At 43.3% G+C, this 20,259-nt stretch overlaps 1 protein-coding gene across 2 annotated transcripts in view; it reads right to left on the bottom strand.

The window, feature by feature from the left end:
- LRRC9 (leucine rich repeat containing 9) overlaps positions 1-20,259 on the bottom strand; it is a 469,353-nt gene that overhangs the window by 313,548 nt on the left and 135,546 nt on the right. The window contains exons 8-9 of one of the 2 annotated variants that reach the window (XM_030213856.1): positions 14,397-14,552; positions 8,714-8,931 (exon numbers count right to left, since the gene is read on the bottom strand). In XM_030213856.1, coding sequence (XP_030069716.1) covers positions 8,714-8,931; positions 14,397-14,552 — 374 coding nt within the window. Of the gene's footprint in view, positions 1-8,713; positions 8,932-14,396; positions 14,681-20,259 lie in introns of those variants that run through there. The other variant, XM_030213854.1, reaches the window with a different exon arrangement.

Here is a 20,259-nt window from a genome sequence, read left to right as displayed (position 1 = left end):
TGCAGCCTGATGTTCCCAAAAGAACTTTACTCTCTGAGAATTCATGTGGACTGATCTATGGCAGCTGAAACTTGTGGAGACAAGGAAATGTGACTTTTTTGTGTATGGCCCATGTGAATGGAATCACTTGGCCTTGTTGCCTAAACAAGACACTACTTTCTTCATGAAACTGTTGAAAAGTTATTTGTTTCTGTTGGCTTACATAGTGCCTTGGGACAGATGCAGGATTGGAAGTGCCTTCTGTACTGGAATGATATGATCTGTGATTTTTGAGTTGTGTTTATATTGAACTATGCGCAGATTCCTGAACTACCACCAGGTGCCTGAGCTTAGGCCAAGGCGGCGTTGAAATGAGGCTGTGTCCACACCCAAGTCTAGGTCCTTCAGGTCTCTGGCACGGTGTATTGAAAGGAATGACTCATTTTTACTGAACTCTTTCTTCATCATGCTCAGGAACTCTATCTGCTATGGAGAAGGCAGGTTTGTCTCCATCTTCGGTGGTCTGGAACACTGAGCTTCCCAGGTGTTCTAAGTCTGGGTCCTTCAGGTCTCTAGTATGGTCTACTGAAGGAGATGACTCATCTGAACTGAACTCTGTACTCATTATGTTCAGGAACACTTTATCTTTTATGGAAAAGGCAGGTTCGTCTCCATCTTTGGTGTTCTGGAACACTAAGCTTCTCAGGTGTTCTCCTAAGTCTGCTGGAGAGACTGTTTTGCAGAGCGTTGGGACAATGCTCTGTTTCTTCTGGGTGGGAGCTTCTTTGGTGGCTAGATGGTTGGTGCATGGCTCGAACAAGGAAGAGCGCCCACTTTCTAGGACATTGGTGGAAAGTACCTTGACATTTGACTTTCTTGTTCGCTTGAGGCAGACATCGCCTACTGTTGTCCAACCCAAGTTGAGTGGGTGTGCATAGGGAGCACTGCATGGGCTCTTGCATGATTCACGGATGTCCAGGTGTTCTGGTGCATCTCTGTCCGACAAGAGTGAGATCTCAGCATCAGTGGAAATGTACTTAGTTGGATAAAGGGCTTCCTAACCACTAGAACCTATCAAGTTAAATCAAATTCGAATATATCATCACCATGGAATACCGACTGCGGTGTACCCCAAGGATCACCACTATCACCGATCCTCTTCAACCTAAAGATGACTCCACTAGCCACATCCTTATCCAACCAAGGCCTTAACCCCTACATATACGCAGATGATGTCATAATATACATCCCCTTCAAATAAGACCCTACAGAAATCACCAACGAAACCAAACTCAGCCTGCAAATCATGAACTCATGGGCAGATGCATTCCAATTAAAACTAAATGCAGAAAAAGCACACTGTCTCATCCTCGCATCCCAAAATAACACGAACAAACCCAATAACATAACCACCCCAGACTACACTCTCCCTGTTTCCGATAGCCTAAAAATTCTCGGAATTAACATCGACCGAAACCTCATACTTGAAACCCAAGCGAAATCCACAACAAGGAAAATGTTTCAATCAATGTGGAAACTGAAACGAATAAAACCTTTCTTCCAGAGGGCAATATTCTGCAACCTGGTACAATCAATGGTACTAAGTCACCTAGACTATTGCAATGCAATCTATGGGGGATGCAAGGAACAAATCATAAAGAAACTCCAAACTGCTCAAAACACCGCAGCCAGACTTATTTTTTGAAAAACAAGATACGAAAGCGCCAAACCCCTACGTGAAAAACTACACTGGCTCCCAATCTAAGAACGTATTGCCTTTAAAATCTGCACTCTAGTTCATAAAATCATCTACGGCGAGGCCCCGGGATACATGATAGACCTCATCGACATACCAGCCAGAAACACTACAAGATCAACACGCACACACTTAAATCTCCATCACCCAAGCTGCAAAAGACTTAAATATAAATCAACCTATGCATCTAGCTTCTCCTTTATAAGCACGCAACTGTGGAATGCACTACCAATCGCCATGAAAACAACGCATGATCTACCAAAATTTCGGAAATGACTAAAAACTAATCTATTCAAAAAGGCATACCCCAATGACCCAACCTAAATGCCTTGATCCTGCAACACAAGGAAACTACTACTCGACTTGGACATAACTTAACCCTTCCTCTCTAATGTGTCTATCACACATGAACCTTCTACAATATCACTCTGTATCTGTTATACCGGAACTGGCGTTCTCCACCACGGTACTATGTAAGCCACATTGAGCCTGCAAATAGGTGGGAAAATGTGGGATACAAATGCAATAAATAAATAAATCTGGATTCAAGTGTGCAAGCTGGTCAGTTGTGGGCCTCAGGGAGGGGTGATTCTGGGCAGCCTGTAGCATAGGAACCCCATCTTTGTCGTCTGGTGTCTGGTCACATTCGACTTGTGTGGGTGATTCTGGCATGGTGTTGCCATTCATAGCCTCTATCGCGTAACTGGTTGCTGCTTGCCCTGCCATCTGTATGGCCCTTGCACAAGTTTTGATGCTGTCTGGGGAGTAGTTTTGGTGGATGTCGAACAGGTCATAGCGCTCTGATCTTGTGAGAGACCTGTTGCTCTGCTCATCTTTGACGACGTACGTTTTGGCTGCTTTGTCACGTCATCCGTCAAGGTGCAGTTCGGTCAAGCATGTCTTGATGCGGCATCTCCCTTCGCGGTTTCCTTCATACACTTTTGTGCATCTCGGAGTGACTTGGAATGTTGGTGCCTTCTTCTCCTCCGTCTCCCTGCCATGATTCGACTCGGGGTTAGAGTTCTGTTCGGCATCATCTGGGTATACGGCATAGACGCTCTGGTTGTTGCTATGTTCTGTACACTTGATAGGTACTTCACAATCTTTGGCGAGATGATCTGGCTTCAATTCTTCTACACGTGTGGCTGTTTCCTTTCCCAGCCCATGTGGCATCGTGTACATCTCTTGCTTAGGAGTAAGCTTCATACTCACTATGACATCCTTGGAATCGGATTTCCACGCCCTGTAGCGATCAGGGCGGTCATTGGACTTGGTAAGCTCTCCCCAGATCTTTGCTGGCCAGATACTCCGCTGGCTTACCTCTTGCTGTGGATTCAAGTCAAGCAGCTGATGTCACTGCTGGTTGGTTGGCTTGCGCCTCCCTGACGCCTGATGAGGAGTGTGGCTGTCCAGCTCCCTCTGGTTTAGGCCGAGGGAGTTCAGCCGATATCCTGCTTGAGAGTGACTGCTCCGGTCTCCTTTGCCCCCACTCTGTGTGAAGGCCCAAATTCTGCGATGAGCGTTGTTGCTTGGGTCTCTCTTGCCCCCACCCTGTGTGAAAGCTCAGACTCTGCGATAAGCATTCTTGCTTAAGTCCCTTTTGCCCCCACCCTGTGTGAAAGCTCAGACTCTGCGATAAGCATTCTTGCTTAAGTCCCTTTTGCCCCCACCCTGTGTGAAGGTTCAGACTTTGGGATGAGCGTTCTTGCTCGGGTCTCTCTTGCCCCCACCCTGTGTGAAGGTTCAGACTATGCGATGAGCGTTCTTGCTCGGGTCTCTCTTGCCCCCACTCTGTGTGAAGGTTCAGACTATGCGATGAGCGTTCTTGCTCTGGTCCCTTTTGCCCCACCCTGTGTGAAGGCTTAGACTCTGCGGCTGAAATGGAGCGTCTCCATTAGCGCATTTTTCTGGAGCAAGTGCCAATGGTAGTGCATCCATATGCGTGAGTGTGTGTGGATCACTGTCGTCCAGGCCTGCCTCCGTGGCACGCTTTGGCTTGGACTCGCTCATTTCAGGTAAATTGGACTCTGCTGAGAATGGCTCGGGTTCCTTAGGATATGAGGATTCTTCTGACTCAAACTGCTTCAATGAACTGGTAGGTGGTGGAGTGTGTGCCATCGCATAAGTTTTGGTTCGTAGAGTGTAGTCTTCAGAGGCGAAGTGGCTAAGTGAGTTCTTTCCATCGTTCTGACCCACAGCAGCTTCTAAGACTTTGGCCTTTGCCTCAAGTGCAGCTATCTCTTCCTCTTGCTGGAGCGCTTCTATTATAATGTCCAGCTCAGCCCTTTTACGTGCAGCCTCAGCCCTTTTATGTGCATCCTCAGCCTCCACCTTGACCCTTCTGCGCGTTTCTTCAGCTTCTAGCGCAGCTCGTTTTAACTTCAGGGTGGTTTCTTGTTCAATGATGCAGTGGCGATTCTTGGCCATCTCTGCCAAGGCCCTCGCCTGCAGGGCCGCCGCGCTAGCTTTCGAGTGGCTGGAGCAGTCTGTTGCACGTGACCTGGAGGATCTTGAGCTTTTGGACGAATGCATATAAGAGTGAGAGAGCAGGGAGATACTGTCTTGTGGATGTACAGTTGCAATTGCCGTTCTCTCTTCAGCCTTGGCTACTGCGAGCTACACTTCTGGTCCATGGCTTCTTGGACTGCCTTTCTCAAAAGACTCTGATCTGTATTTGTCTCATGGATGCACTGGGCAGGGCTGGGTGCCGCCATTTTGCAGCGGCGTCAACCCAAGGAAGAGGAGGGAGGCAGGCTGCGCCCCTCCTCCAACTAAGGTATGGGGGCCGGGAGGGGGTTGTCCTTTACGCTGGACCACCAGGGATTGGTCGGACAACGCTGGTGGGGGGGGGGGAGTTGGGGGTGGGCTGGAAGTCTGCCGGACCTCCAGCCCCCACCCCCGTTGCTCGCTGGGTGGGAGGGGGTTTGGCCGGCGGCCACTAGACCACCAGGGACCATTTTCTGGAGGTTTGGGGGGCCTGGAGACCCACCAGATCTCCAGCTCTCCCTGAACCTGGGGGTGGGGGGTGGGATCGTTGGGGGGACCGGAGGTCCGCCGGACCTCCTGCCCCCGTTGCTCGGGGCAGGGGTAGTCAGGGCCTGGTGGTCTCATGGACCTCCAGCCCTGCGTTTGACAGGTTTGGGCTTTTGACAGCCCAGACCTGTCAAACAAGTGCGGGAGGATTGTGCTGAGCGCATGCTCAGCCACAATTCGCCCGCACTTCTACCCCATGATCAGAGATAATTGCGCTGGTTAAATTTGCATGCATTATCTCTGATCATCGGTGCGGTAAAGCCCTGCGCTGTTCCAGTGCTATTTTAGAGCGCTGTTTGAAACAGCGTGGGGCTTTTGATCATCTGCCCTAGAAATCTGTCATTATGTGCTTGTTTGCTTATCTGTCTTTACTAAGTGAGGGGTCAGCTCTTGTATGCAGGGAGGCTGGAGCTTTAGAGATCAGTATGAAAGCTGTGCTGGGACCTGCTAGCTGTAGTGGCTTCTCTCTCTATACCGGGTTAAGAAACAGTCTGCCTTTCAGGCTGCTGAATCAATACTGGATCAGATTTCAGTGAGAAGTTAATGAGCAGAGGAGATGGGAGGGGGGAGAGTAGCTCTGAGTCACAGTTCTCCCTCAATCAGTATCCTAGCAACTAATTGCTTCACCTGGTTGCTCTGGAGATCTTCAGGGCTCAGATTTCTGACTTGGGCTGGAGGAAGAGGGGAGGGAAAACTTTAAAGCATCTTCAAAGTGATCAGCACAGAGGTGTGAAACTCAAGCTGGAAAACTCTGTCTCACTCTGATGTCCTGTTTCAAAGTTCCTGATCAATTCTGCGACAGCCACTTTAATTGCCTTTATCTCTTAGGGCTAGATGCATCAACCAAACGTTAAAAAATCTAAATCGTAAAACAACAAAGAATGCACAAAAAAAAACAGCTCAGAAATGTTCGGTGCGGTATTGAAAAGTACAATGTATCAAGCGTTCGTAATCCCCATCATTAATTTGCCCCTTAAGCATGCGCAGAGCAGCCACAAACGTATTAAACCTACGTAGGTTGCTTACGTCAGACTGGGGCGTGCGAGGGGGGGGATCCTGACCTGCAAGCCTTTTAGCTGTCTGATCTAGCAGAAGAGTGCAGTTGAAGATAACTCTAACAAGAACGATCCTCGACCCTCGTAAATCCTCTTTTGTAACAAAATACCTCTTTGCAGCTTGTTTACAGTACTTGGAAAATTGGCTTTAGGGGATAGCAGAGAGTGTTAATTTTCAAAGCTGTGGGAGAAGGGGAGAGACAGGATTTTTAAGCTGCAGGGAGAAGCAGTATGTTTTGTTTTGTAATGATGCAGGGGAAAGCGGAGAGCCACGTGTTTGTGTTTGTATCTCACTTTTCTTTTTAAACATGCTGGCTTGGATTTTTATGGTGCAGGGGGCAGCGGGGAGATGATAGCTCAGGCCTTAACGACAGGTCTGAGCGCACGTAAAATTTCTGACGGTAAATGATTCGTTGCAATCGTCGGTATGGTTAGTGCATTCCGAATTGTCCACATTTCAATGGTAGTTTCTCCTTTGCATTCCGTTTTCGTTAGCTGCTTGCTTCGTAGGAAAAAGGCCTTTAATGCATGCAACGGTTAGGAATTTCCTTCGTTAAAGGGTTGTTAGAGGGTCGTTAAGGTTTAGTGCATCTAGCCCTTAGTCTCTCTGATGCTTACTTAAGGGTTAAGATTTGCCAATACAAAACAGTTTTCTTCTCTTTCTGACTCTTTAGCTGCTGGCTTTATTACTGAGACCCAAATGGGAGGGGCTGCTCTCGAGCAGGGGAGAGTACTTAAGCTTAAACACTCTTAGGAATGCAGTCAGCCAGGAAATGCTAGCTGGTAGACACTGGATTTGACTTCTATAAATCTTCTATTTCTTCACAGACAGCCTTTCATAAGTTTGCTTTTCTGATCAATGCATTTAAACTTTAACAGCTCCATACATTGCTTTTCTTTATCTATAGTTTCACTCAAATGCAGATCAACAGTTCTTCTACTAAACACACTTGAACATCTCCAACATTGCTTTTCTTTAGCTACAGGTTCTCTTGAATGCAAATCAGTTAGCATCCAGGCAATACAAGCAGAGTTACTTGATTTCCTTTTCACACACTTAACCCTTTTGCTGTTGTCCTTTAAATGCAGTTCAGATCAGACAGCTCTTTTAAAAGAATGTGATTGTCCTGCTCCAAACTTTCTTCAATAGCTATTTAATTTTGCTTTTTTGGTTTTTTACTTTCAAGACTCTTGAAGCTTGTTAACTTAAAGTCTCAATAGCTTGGAGTATAACCTTTTTTTTCTGAAATCTCTTTTATTGAATAAATCACAGATAATTTACTGACAGTCAGATGTTCAGAAGTGCTGCCCCAGGGCACAGAGACTCCGTAATTCTGAGCTGTTTCAGTGGTTGGAGGAGAGAAATAGTTGAGCAGATAGAAGTATCTCAGAGCTGGGTGACTGGAATGTGTGATATCTCATTAGGGAGGAGATAATTTCAAGGTAAAAAAACCAAGTTCATTGCAGGGAGTTAAGTTCATTGCAGGGAGTTTCAGCAAGACAGTGCTGTCTGAAGCAAGATGGTGAATGCCTCATGGCTGAAGGGACAAAGAGGTCTTGAAGCCTCACACAGGCTCCAGGAGGAGAAGGTAAAGACCAATGGGGACAGAGCCTGCCATTGGGTATCAAGGGGTGGTCATAGAGGACGGCTCTCAATTGGAGGGAAAGGTCATACCTGGCTGACCTCTCAGGACAGAGATAGTAAGACTGACCAGGAAATGATAGCAAGTAGACACAGGAGCCAAGCTTGGCTGAGAGAGAAAAGAGGTCTAGGCAGTAGCACAACCAATGATACCAGTTCTTGTACAGATAAGCAAATGTGGCTGCATCGCCCGTGAACTACATTACACACAATGCATTGCTCCCATATCTTTGCAGTGGAAACTGCAGCAGTGAGAGGCCTTAGAAATGAGAGCAACAGTAAAAGCAATACACACATTTTAGAATCACATTATAAACTAGTGCAAGGCTGTCAGAGGACAGAACAGATACCATGTTTCACTTACTAGCGTCTTCAGGAGATTCTTAAATACAAGATTTCATCAACATTCGTATAGAAAGCACAATAAGCTGGAACACAAGTCAGCTGGGGGTAGGGAGGGGGCCACTAGTCTACCAGGGACATGTTTTTATAACAGGGGGAGGGGGGCTTGATTCACTGTAGTACAGTGTTTGATTTGAGGGGGACCACTAGGCAATCAGGGCTTTTGGTGATGTTGTGGGGAATGCAGACCTAGCAGCTTTTTTTTTTTTTTATGTCACTCTTCTCTGTCAGTGCATGAGCCAATCACTGCTCATTCACTGACAAAAAGGGGGATATTTTTGCAATGAGCTGCAGATTACTCCTCATTGAATAGTGCATAGCCACAGTATATTTCTTTGTTAATTTTGCAGTAGAAGCCATGTGCTGAGCCATTGGCTTTCTGCATCAGACCCCTCTGAGATAGGGTTTCAAGTTTTAGTTGATGCAAAGCATGTTTACATTTAACTCAAAAGAACTGCTATACTGTGTCAGTCCACTATGAGGATATGTGCAGTGTGTCACATATATAAGAATCAACCATCAAGTGTGTACCTACAGAAAAAAAAAGTTGAAAGCCACTGCTTTATAGGATAGGTTCTTGGCACCTAAAAATAGTTGTCCCTTTGTAGAATTACGTTTCATTTGCTTGATGAATCTTGACTAAAATATTATTTGAGATAATCCAATAAAAAAGAATGACCTATAAATTATTTCCTTATTTTTCAATATACTTTTTGATGAAGTAACTATTCAGTAATAGTGTTACAAAAGGAGGCTGGTCAAACAGATCATTTCCAGATTCCATCAGAGACAATTCTACTGTACATAGTTTGGCATGATGATATTTTGACAGTTTACTTAACCTACTCAACTATCTGCTTGGTCCAGAATGTTATCCTTTCCTTCAGGGTTTGAAGCTTATGGCAAAACTGCTGCTCAACACTTAAATCTTCAGTTGCATCTTCAAGGTTTTTGCTATTTTCAGATGATCCTATCTCAGTAATACTCTGATGACATCCATTGGCAATAGATATGTTTCTCTGAATTCTGCCCGATACCCGTAATTCAGTCAACTCACGTTCAATCTGTTGAAAAAAAGATTAATTGAAATGGCAGCACTGAAACGTTACTAAAGTGCACCACTGCATTAGTGCACACTATACTGTTAACACACATATTAGTAAACCTTACTAAAGTGCACCACTGCATTAGTGCACACTATACTGTTAACACACATTATTAGTAAACAGGTCCCACTGTATAAAATGGAACTTGCAGTAAATAATGCACATTAAAGCATGTTAAAATGCAGTAATGCAGAAGCACTTTTTACTAAAATCTAGTCTTAAGTCAGGTATGGCAGAACATTACAATACAACAGTTTACCAATCTGAAATTTTCAAAACTAAATTTTAGAGCAAGATTCTTTTTATGAAACCTGAGGATCCTCTTTAGGATTTTTTCCTCTAATATAACTTTTAAAAGCCCCAAGATGATTATCATCACTTTGGACTAACACAATATAAAAATCCGATATGATGGATTTCAGGGGTAGTCTGATTATATTTAATGTGATTCTGGCTACTTATATATATGTGCACATTTTAAGCATCTGCCATTTCAGTTATCAAGAATTATGTTTTTTTTAAGATCAAATTCTCAGTAAAGGTCTCTATTCCCAATCATAATAGTGTCCTTTTCTGTAAAGGTCTTTCTCAGTTTGTCAGGAGACAGTTTCAAAATAGGTTAACTGGTTACTGGCAAATCAGAAAAAGACAAACTGCCTCTTTAAAGAATTCAAGACAAACACATGATAGAAATCTTCAAAGTAGTATCAAGACAGTACTTCCAGAGACCTCACCCCAGGATAATACTGAACCAGGAAAATCTTATTTATGGAAATATTAAAGTTTGCAAACAGAGAGGGCAAACTTGAGGGAATAGACAGAAAGAAGAATGATTTATGAAAATTTAAATGGTGATCAAGTGATGGACAGCCAAAGAAAGAAAAAAAATAAGAAAAGAAACACAGCCATACATTTTTGGTGCAGAAATCCAAGGAAGAGTTGTGGAAGGGGATGAGATATAGATTTGCACCAAGCTGGAGAGGCCCCTTATGGTGATCATATTTTATTTATTTATTAATCTATATTTCACCTCAACACTAGGTGGATCACAATAAAACATCCATAAAACTTACACATATGCAACAGTAAAATTCGACATAAAAACAAACAAAAAAAATCTGAAAAGCTGTCCCACACTGCCTGTACTCCCATTACGCCAGAGGATGTTTAATAATAAATTGTAATAATCTTCTCAGTGGAGCAAGACATTGTGACTAGGCATCACTCAGGGCCAGAATAATGTTGGTGTGAATAAAGAGAAGAATTACCAGTAGACAAAATGAGGTAATAAACATTGTACAGGCCACTTGTGAGACCTTATCTGCTGTACTGCACTTCCAAAATAAAACAGAGGACTACCAAAATTATGCAGGGTATGCAGCAAATGCTCCATGAAATGGGACCTAGGAACCTAAATGTGTATGGCTCAGTTTTCAAAAGGACTCACGTGGTTGGCAGCAAGTGCTGACTGCATAAGTGCCTTGTGCTAAAAATATAGCCACAGCTAGTTATCTTTTGGCTGTATAAATCTCTATGGAGGTAAGTCTACAACTGGCCACATGGTAGGAGCTTATAACAGAACCTAGGTACCCAGGTTCTGTTATGGAATACTAGAGTAGCCTGGTATCAGTGTGGTTAACATTTAGGCACCTGCAGAGCTAGAAGGCACCTAAATATAACAGGGACGGACACAACTTACAATATTCTGGGGTCGTTTTACCAAGCTGTGGTAAAAAGGGCCTTGCGGTAGTGGCAGGGGCCGTTCCCCCCCCCCCCCAAAAAAAATGGCCATTCAGTAAGATTACTCTTACTGCATGGCCATGCGACGGGGAGCACTTACCACCACCCACTGAGGTGGCGGTAAGGGCTCCCAAGGCAACTTAGCAGTAACTGAGCAACGCCAGATTAGCGCCACTGTAAAAATTTCAAAACTACTTTCTGGCACGCTGGAAATGGTGCGCGCTCAAGCCAGAACTACTGCCAGTGGCCATGTTGAGCCGGCGGTAGTTCTTGGTTGCCACACGGCAACCCTTTCGTAAAAGGGCCCTTCTGTAAGTTAAACATGTAAGTGGGAGACCTGCCCATTCACCACCCATTGTGTATGCTTTAGAGGTCTGCACGGGAACGGGGTTTGCGGGGATCCCACAGAGTCCACGGGAATCCCCTCCAGGTCAGCGGGAGTGCCACGGGGACAGAAATAAACATGCGGGATTCCCGTGGGGATGGAGGATGTTCTGGCGGGATTCCTGTGGGGACATGTGCACATACCTTTTTTTAGTGGGCGGAAACCAAGCTCTCTTCCAATACAAAAAGAAGGATGCCCTCAACTGCACCGTCGCAGGGACGGCCAAATACCAAGGGGGTTGTTGGGCAGAGAAAAGGCATGGATGTCCTTCTCGGAGAAACGTCCATTTTGGGCGTCCTTAACTGCTTCATCACAGGGACGGCCAAATTTCAAGGGGGTTGTCGGGCAGAGCAAAGGCGTGGATGTCCTTCTTGGAGAAACGTCCATTTTGGGCATCCTTAACTGCTCCATCGCAGGGACAGCCAAATTTCAATGGGGTGTTGGAAGCATAGCAAAGGTGGGACTTGAGCGCCTAACAATTAGACGTCCTTCATCCATAATCTAAAAAAAAAAAAAAAAAGGCCGTCCCTGATGAGCACTTGCACATTTTCACCCGGGTCTCTCTCTGTCTCAACTCAAGTTCAACACGTGCAGGAGATTTGCTCAAGTTGCATGTAGTGAGTCTTCCAGGCACTGCCAGATCTCGGTATCCACAGAAGAGAACTGCACAGAGGTGAGCTCAGCTGACTACTTTTATTTTTTATATGTGTATAGGCAGTTTATTTCTCTCATGGTGGGAACTGGCTGTTTGTGAGCTGTTTTACTGCAGCTAAAGCATTAGCATACCCACTTGTTTTGTTTTGTTGAGGGCATTGTGCTGTTTTGGTGACCAATAATTCTCTCTATTTTAGTGTGGAAAAAACTTCAATTTGTTTTTTGTATTTATTGCCCTTTTTCTAAGATTCAGTATATTAATGACTGAAGAAATATTTTCTCTGATTCGTTTTAAATGTATTACTCTGCATTGTGTGCCCCCTGTCCACTCCACTCAGTACTTTATACTTCCTATTTTTATGGGGACGGGCGGGGACGGAGGAGATTACTCACGGGGACAGGTGGGGACGGGTTAGATTCTGGCGGGGATGAGCAGGGACGGGTCGCATTTCTGTCCCCGTGCAGCTCTCTAGTATGCTCCCCTTGCTAATACATATCATGTGAATTGAAGACACTTAAATTGCTGAGCTACAGCTAACCTAAGTACCACATAAATTATGCACATATTTGCAGAAAAATACTTAGGAACCCTGCTATCACTTATATAAGTGCACACATAAGCTTGTAAAATGATAGTATTCTAGACATTTACGTGTACAATTGACCATAAATGCAGGCACCTAGATTATATAGCTGTCCTTTAAAGAGACAAATGATATATGTTTCAAATTTGAGTGGGATTTGTAGCGGGCTGGGGGCAGAGGAAAATGTTTATGCAGAGCAGAGAAATTTTAGTGGACAAAGTTCCAGAACAAGAGATCACACAGTATAGCTATAAAATGATAACTCAGGAGCAACATCAGAAGATACTTCTTCATATTAAAGGTGATACACACATGCACAGGCAAAAACTGTAAGAAAATTCAAGAAAACATGAGCTAAGCAAGGAGGATCCTTGGTTAAAAAATAAAGACAAAGACAGAACAGATAAAAACTTACAAAGTTGTAAACTTCCTTTATTGTACTTTAAATCAGTAAGGTCAGCACACCCATTCCTGAATCTCCACTATCCCAGCTGCAAAGGACTAAAATATAAATCAACATATGCATCCAGCTTCTCCTACATAAGCACGCAACTATGGAATGCACTACCAAACATCACAAAAACAATGCACGACCTAACAAACTTCCGAAAATCACTAAAAACCAACCTGTTCAAAAAGGCATACCACAATGATCCATCCTAAATACCAGACAACGAACTGCACAAAACCGAACTCTTTATACTCGACTGCTTCATATACTCTGCCACTAACGAACTTTAACGCAATACCACTTTATTCCATAGGCGGTCGGTGGCCCAACTGTTTGGGGAGGCTAAATGGGGCGGGGTTATGGGTGGGGCCAGGGGCGGGGTTCACATCCATAATTGTCTGACAACACTCATGTCTAATTCTACCATCATGATCTAGTCCCGTCCCTATAGGCTACGGGATCTTGCTTCTAGCCAGTTTCTCCCATTTTTAATCCATTTCCATCTTCCTCCATGGCATTTTAAGCTGTCCCTTTTTCTGTCACAACCTGGCCCCCACAGATACACCACATTCGGCATTTCTTTTCCACCTCACCACCATAGGTTCGGGTTTTCATTGTATTTGTATTATTTTTTTGCCCGCCCGCGCCCTCACCATTATGTGTTTTCTTTATCCTTCTGTCTCTTTGCCTGAAGGCCACTTTCCTTCCACTTCCCGCCTTGCTTTTGCCTTTTCCCTCCAAGATGGAGACACTACCGCTAGTAGGCTAGCTAAAAGGCGGGATTTTAGATGTGCGCTCGAGCCAGCCGAGTCTGGCGCCATAGGAGGCGTGGACCAGGCCCCCCCAAAATAAGGGGGTGGGGCTAAATGTCACTCGCGAGCGGCTGATGAGAGGTGTTTTCTCCGCTCTCTTGGGAGTGCAGCCCCGCTACCAGTCGAGTCCATTTGGTGCTGGAAGAGGAGGAAGGGGCAGAGGATGTTTTAAGAGTTGATTGCTTTTTTTCCCCTTAAAGCACATCAATGCATGTCACACCCGAATAATGCACGCCAACCTTATTACAGCTTGCTTCGGTGCTTCTCGGCCTGACGTGCCCCGCCTCCTCTGACCAGCCTTCCTACTTCCACGAGGGCTGGACGCATCATAAGGAAGACTGGTCAGAGGAGGCGGGGCACATCATGCCGTCAGGCTGAGAAGCCCCGAAGCAAGCTGTAATAAGGTTGGCATGCTGCTACTGGCAGCGAGAGAGAGACGCTTGTGGCTGGGGAGGCTTAGCCTCTCCAAGCCTCTTATACCGGGCGCCTATCCCTCATGCCAGAATTAACTCTTTATACTTGACTGCTTAATTTACTCTGTCACTTATGAACTTTAAAGCAATACCACTTTGTATTTCTCATTCCGGAAATGGCGATCACCACTACGGCAGAATGTAAGCCACACTGAGCCTGCAAATAGGTGGGAAAATGTGGGATAAAAATGCAACAAATATATAAATAAATAAATACACAACAAATCACACATCTGGCAAAAAATCTCAACAAGAATAATAAAATTCCCATTTCATGTCTGAAAAAATTAAATGTATCAAATTCATGAAAACATTTGCACTCACATGTTTTGCAGTAAAAGTGAGGATTTTTATACACTTTTCTGGCACTTTTAGCAATTTGCACTTTTCTTCTTTGAGTTTTTCAAGCATCTCATTTAGCTGTCTATACGCTGTCTTCACACGCATGTTGTAATACATTATTTTTTTCATCACTGTAGACTGTTAATATAATAGGAACCAATTAGGTGAGCAATTTTAAATATTATGTACAGTACTAATCATGCATTATTTTCATAATATTATAAACAATAAAAAATACTTAAACATTACATATCAATCAAATTTAAAATGAATCATAGAAAACATTTCTTCGCTCAATGTATAGTTAAACTCTGGAATTCGTTGCCAGAGAATGAAGTAAAAGCAGTTAGCTTAGCGGGGTTTAAAAACGGTTTGGATGGCTTGCTAAAGAAAAAGTCCATAAGCCATTATTAAAATGGACTTGGGGAAAATCCACTGCTTATTTCTAGAATACAAAACTAAAGGAAGTAGAGCACTCACTTGGAGTAATTTTCAAACACTTATGTGATAATAGGGGAAGAGTCTCATATAATGGCTGATTTCAATTCACCCATACGGTGAACTTCTGCTTGTGTGTGTGTTTTTTAAATCACAGACTCGCCCCCCACCTTTCCTTAATGTGTAGAACTTAATTCGCTCTATACAAAAATAATCATTTAGTTGATACTGTTTATGCTGACGGCTAAGTAACACTTATCTGTATCTGCCGGTGTGCTCATATTCCCCGACAGGTGCCAGTTTCGCTATCCAAGCTTTGTCAAGGGGGAGTCATAGCACCAGACCTGCAATAATACAAAAAAAATGAAGAAAATTATTAGCCTACAGCTCGTGTCGAATATTCCCATTCACATATAAACTTGGCTACCAGTCTTACTATCTTATTGCCTTCCTGCCGCCGTGTGTCAAGAAACACATTATGGCGGCGGCGTCTTATTTGTACCTGCTGAACCGGAAACAGCTGATCTCTCTACGCACTTCCGGGTGTCTAAATCTGATTAAATGAAACACACCCAATGTACATATGTGTTTAACCCTTCTGGTTCAAGAGTATTTAAAATGATAAATCCAAAAGGTTTCTCTCTGTAACAATTTTCTGTTGTAATCACCACCCCTTGGAACTGGACAAATCTGATCAATCACCATACACTTTAAAGTGTCAACAGAATGGCCACTTTGTATACAATGTTGAACAAGTGGAGCCCCTAAATTTTGAGCTATTATTCTTGAACGATGTTTGGTCATTCTTGCATACAACGATCTTGTTGATTTCCCTATATAGACCTTATTACATGGGCAGTGTATGTAGTATATAATCCCTAAAGTGCAGCATGTGGTATAGTGTCTTAACTTGTAATGCCAGCCATTGTGTATAAAGCCAGCTGTCTCCTGTGTTAAATCACAAGTCCTGCAATGTACTTTATTGCATTTAAAATGTCCAAGTCTTGATTCTGAGATGCCTGCATCACCTTCTGGCAATTGTGCTGGGCTCAATATTTCTTTCAGATTTCTCGACCGTGAAAATGCCGTTCTTAGATGGTGTTCCACAAACAGGGGGTGTGACTTCATCACGTCCCAATGATGCCTTATAATGTTTGCTGCTACTTTACCTCCCGGGGCAAATCTCATGAAGAATGTCATCGTGGGATCCTCATCTACTTCTTTTTGCTTCTCTTGTAATAGGAGTTCCCTGTCATTGTACTTCGCCCTACAATAAGCCCTCCTCAACACTTTTTGCAGGTATTTTCTCTGTGTCAATTTTGCACTAAACTGTTGTGCGTATGTCTTATAATCATCAACTGATGTGCAAATCCTTTTGAAGCGGAGAAACTGTGAAAAAGGGAGACTCTCACACAGCGCCCTCGGATGGCAACTTCCATACTCCAGAAACGTGTTCTTATCTGTCGGTTTCATAAATATTTCGGTGGTAAACGTCCGATGTGTTAATTGCACTTCAACATCAAAGAAATGTATCCTGGTATATGACCACAACAGAGTAAATTGTATCTTCAGATGACATTGCTAAAAAGCCATGTGTAGAAATCTGTTAACTCCTCCACACTCCCAAGCCATAGTAAAAGAACATCATCTATGAAGTGACGCCAAATGCCAATCTTAGACTGGAAAGGAGAATGGCGCAGCCATCGATCTTCAAATGCTGCCATAAACAAATTGGCAAATGTTGGAGCAAATGTTGCTCCCATAGCTACCCCCCATCGTTGCAAGAATAATTTGTCTTTAAATTGAAAAAAAGTTTTGCATAGTGCTAATCTAGTTAATTTCAACAAAAAATGTGATGGAACATCATGTGGTCTTGGACGAGTGTCCAGTACATTTTCAACTTCCCTTAATAACTCATCTTGAGGAATCATGGTGTTTACAGATTTGATGTTCAGTGTAGCCATTATTACTGGAGTGTCCGGTAGTTGGACTCCCTGAAATATAATTAGGAAATGTGTGGTGTCCTTGATGAAAGATGGACTACATGTCACAAACTCCTTCAGAAATGAATCCACGTATACAGAGAGAGGTTCTAAAAGGGATCCTCTTGAAGACATAATAGGCCTACCTGGAGGGTTCACTAGATCTTTATGTATTTTAGGCAGTATATACAGTACTAGAATCATAGGTGTTTTCTTATTTAGGTACTGGTACTTCCAGACCCTTAATTTTCCTTTGCAACTCACATGTAGGGTCTGCATGTAATTCTTGATAAGCTGAAACATCCGCTAATTGAGAATCTACTTCTCTCACATAATGTTCTCTGTCCAGGACCACAACTCCCCCTTTGTTCGCTCTTTTCACTACCAAATTTCTGTTGTTCTTTAAGGCATGAAGAGCTTGACGCTCATCTTTACTCAAATTGTCTCTAGGTCCACAATATTCGCTATTGTAAAATTTATGCACATCCCGGAGCATTAATTGTTTAAACACTTTAACAACAGGATTTTTTTCAATTTAAAGTTGTAGATGTAGATGTGAAGCAGCCAGGTGCCTTTCTGCTGTAGAGTAAACGAAGATGGTGTTAGGGCATCTACTCTCCAGGACCTACAGACCATGGCTGATATTGTACTGTAAGTCAGGAAGTGTGATGCAGAATGGTACAAACCTGCTTTTGTTAGTGGAAATTGGGCCCACATAGCCATAAAGAATGAATATGGCCGCCGTACAGTTGGTCGCAGGAGAAGCTAGCTTCGAAGACCCTCAGCGGACCTAACAAGGGATCGGCCACAAATTGGCCCGATTTCGCCGGAAAGTGCATTGAGAGGCGCCGCGGAGCCTACACTAACTCTCGGTCTCCTGGCCCGAAGAAGGGATCATACCATACACCAGAACACACAACCTACAGCACGAGGCCAAATTGACCCAACAGAATTTTGGCAACAGATATATGACAATGAATGGAACGTTCGAAAGGATTCCACACACTACCTCTCTGACTGGGATGAAAGATGCAAGAGTGTACTAGACGAAATAGCACCCCTAAGAACAAGAATATCACGAAGACAGAATGTGACCCCATGGTTCAATGACGAACTAAAAAGCTCAAAACACAAACCAGGAAACTCGAATGAGCATGGAAAGAGTTAAAAGATGAGCACACACTTAATGCATGGAAACAAATAAAGAAAATACAAATATGCAATAAGACAAACCAAAAGATCCTACTACAAAACTAAAATAGGACCACACTACAAAGACCTGAAGAAACTATTTCAACTCATAAACAAACTCATAGATACCACTCCTATCACGACAACCAACACTGACATCCCATCTGCAGATGATCTTGCCAAGCACTTCAAGGAAAAAATAATAAAACTACGCAATACACTTTCTCAACACAACACCGACCTCAAACACTTCTTCAATCTACTGGTCTCAAACTATGAAGAATACCCCTCAGACCGCATCTAGTCAAAATTTGCTCTTCTCTCCGTCGAATCAGTTACCCTAGAGATTCATATATTCTCCAATATCCAATGTAAACTGGACACCTGCCCCAGTTACTTACTTAAATCTGCACCCAATTGCTTCATTGAAGACCTTACATCCTACCTAAACTACATGCTCCAACAAGGTCTCTTCCCCAAGGAACATGGCAACATACTACTCACCCCACTACCGAAAGACACAAAGAAAAAAACGAACGACCTTACCAATTACAGCCCAGTCATATCCATCCCACTAGTAGTCAAACTGATGGAGAGTATGGTGACAAAACAGCTTATGGAATACATGGACAAGTTCTCATTATTACATGAATCACAATCAGGATTCCGCCCCTCTCACAGCACTGAAACTGTACTAGTCACTCTCCTGGCCAAATTCAAGCATGAAATTGCCACAGGTAAAAGCATACTCTTCTTCCAATTCGACGTGTCTCCTAGACCATTTCGGGATTGGAGGAAATATACTTAATTGGATCAAGGGTTTCCTAATCACCAGAACATGCCAAGTTAAATCAAAAACAAACATATCACCACCGTAGAAAGCAGATCGCGGAGTACCTCAAGGATCACCACTCTCACCAATACTGTTCAATATAATGATGACCACCCTGGCGAAATCCTTATCTAACCAAAACCTTCACCCGTTTATCTATGCAGATGATGTCACAATTTACATCCCTTTCAAACACGATCTAACAGAAATCACCGATGAAATCAAGCGTGGTTTGGATATCATTTCAACTGAAACTGAACACTGAAAAAACACATGCCTCATCCTCTCATCCAAACACAATAATTATAAACCCACAACCTTAAACACCCCAGATCATACCCTCCCTGTCTCAGACAGCCTCAAAATACTAGGCGTTACAATTGATTGCAATCTTACACTTGAGAGTCAAGTAAACTCCACTATAAAGAAAATGTTTCATTCAATGTGGAAACTTAAACGTATAAAACCTTTCTTCCTGAGGGAAATATTCCGCAACCTGATACAATCAATGGTAATGAGCCACGCAGATTACTGCAATGGAATATATGCAGGATATAAAGAACAACTCACAAAGAAACTCCAAACAGCCCAAAACACAGCAGCCAGGATGATATTTGGTAAAACACGTTTCGAAAGTGCCAAACCCCTCAGAGAAAAACTGCACTGGCTTCCAATCAAGTAACGTATCATCTTCAAAATCTGCACCTTGGTCCACAAGATTATCTACAGTGAAGTCCCAGGATATATGGTCGACCTGATCGATCTCCCAACCAGAAACAGAACCAGAGCATCACATACCTACTTGAATCTCCACTACCCAAGCTGCAAAGGACTCAAGATACAAATTAACTTATGCATCCAACTTCTCCTACATAGGCATACAATTGTGGAATGCACTGCCAAAGACTGTGAAAACAATCTACGACCATCTAAACTTCAGGAGATCATTAAAGACCTACTTATTCAGAAAAGCATTCCCCACCGACCTAACTTAGATGCCTCAACTCTTGTATTGTACATTATATATTCCTTCCTATCTTTGATCCCTATGTACCTGAATATACTAACCTTACCCGACCCTAATATCAAATTGTATTTGTTTCCATACCGGACTTGGCAATCGCCTTTACGGTATTATGTACCGGCGACAGGAAGGCAATAAGATACAAGACTGGTAGCCAAGGTTATATGTGAATGGGAGTAAATTTTCTTCATTTTTTTGTATTATTGCAGGTCTGGTGCTATGACTCCCGCTTGACAAAGCTTGGATAGCAAAACTGGCACCTGTCGGGGAATATGAGCACACCGGCAGATACAGATAACTTAGCCATCAGCATAAACAATATCAACCAAATGATTATTTTTGTATAGAGCGAATTAAGTTCTACACATTAAGGAAAGG

This window comes from Microcaecilia unicolor, chromosome 9 (assembly GCF_901765095.1).
Source record: "Microcaecilia unicolor chromosome 9, aMicUni1.1, whole genome shotgun sequence".
NCBI classification, from domain to species: Eukaryota; Metazoa; Chordata; class Amphibia; order Gymnophiona; family Siphonopidae; genus Microcaecilia; species Microcaecilia unicolor.
Note: the sequence above shows the minus strand (reverse complement) of the source record. Positions and strands in the feature narration are given on the sequence as shown.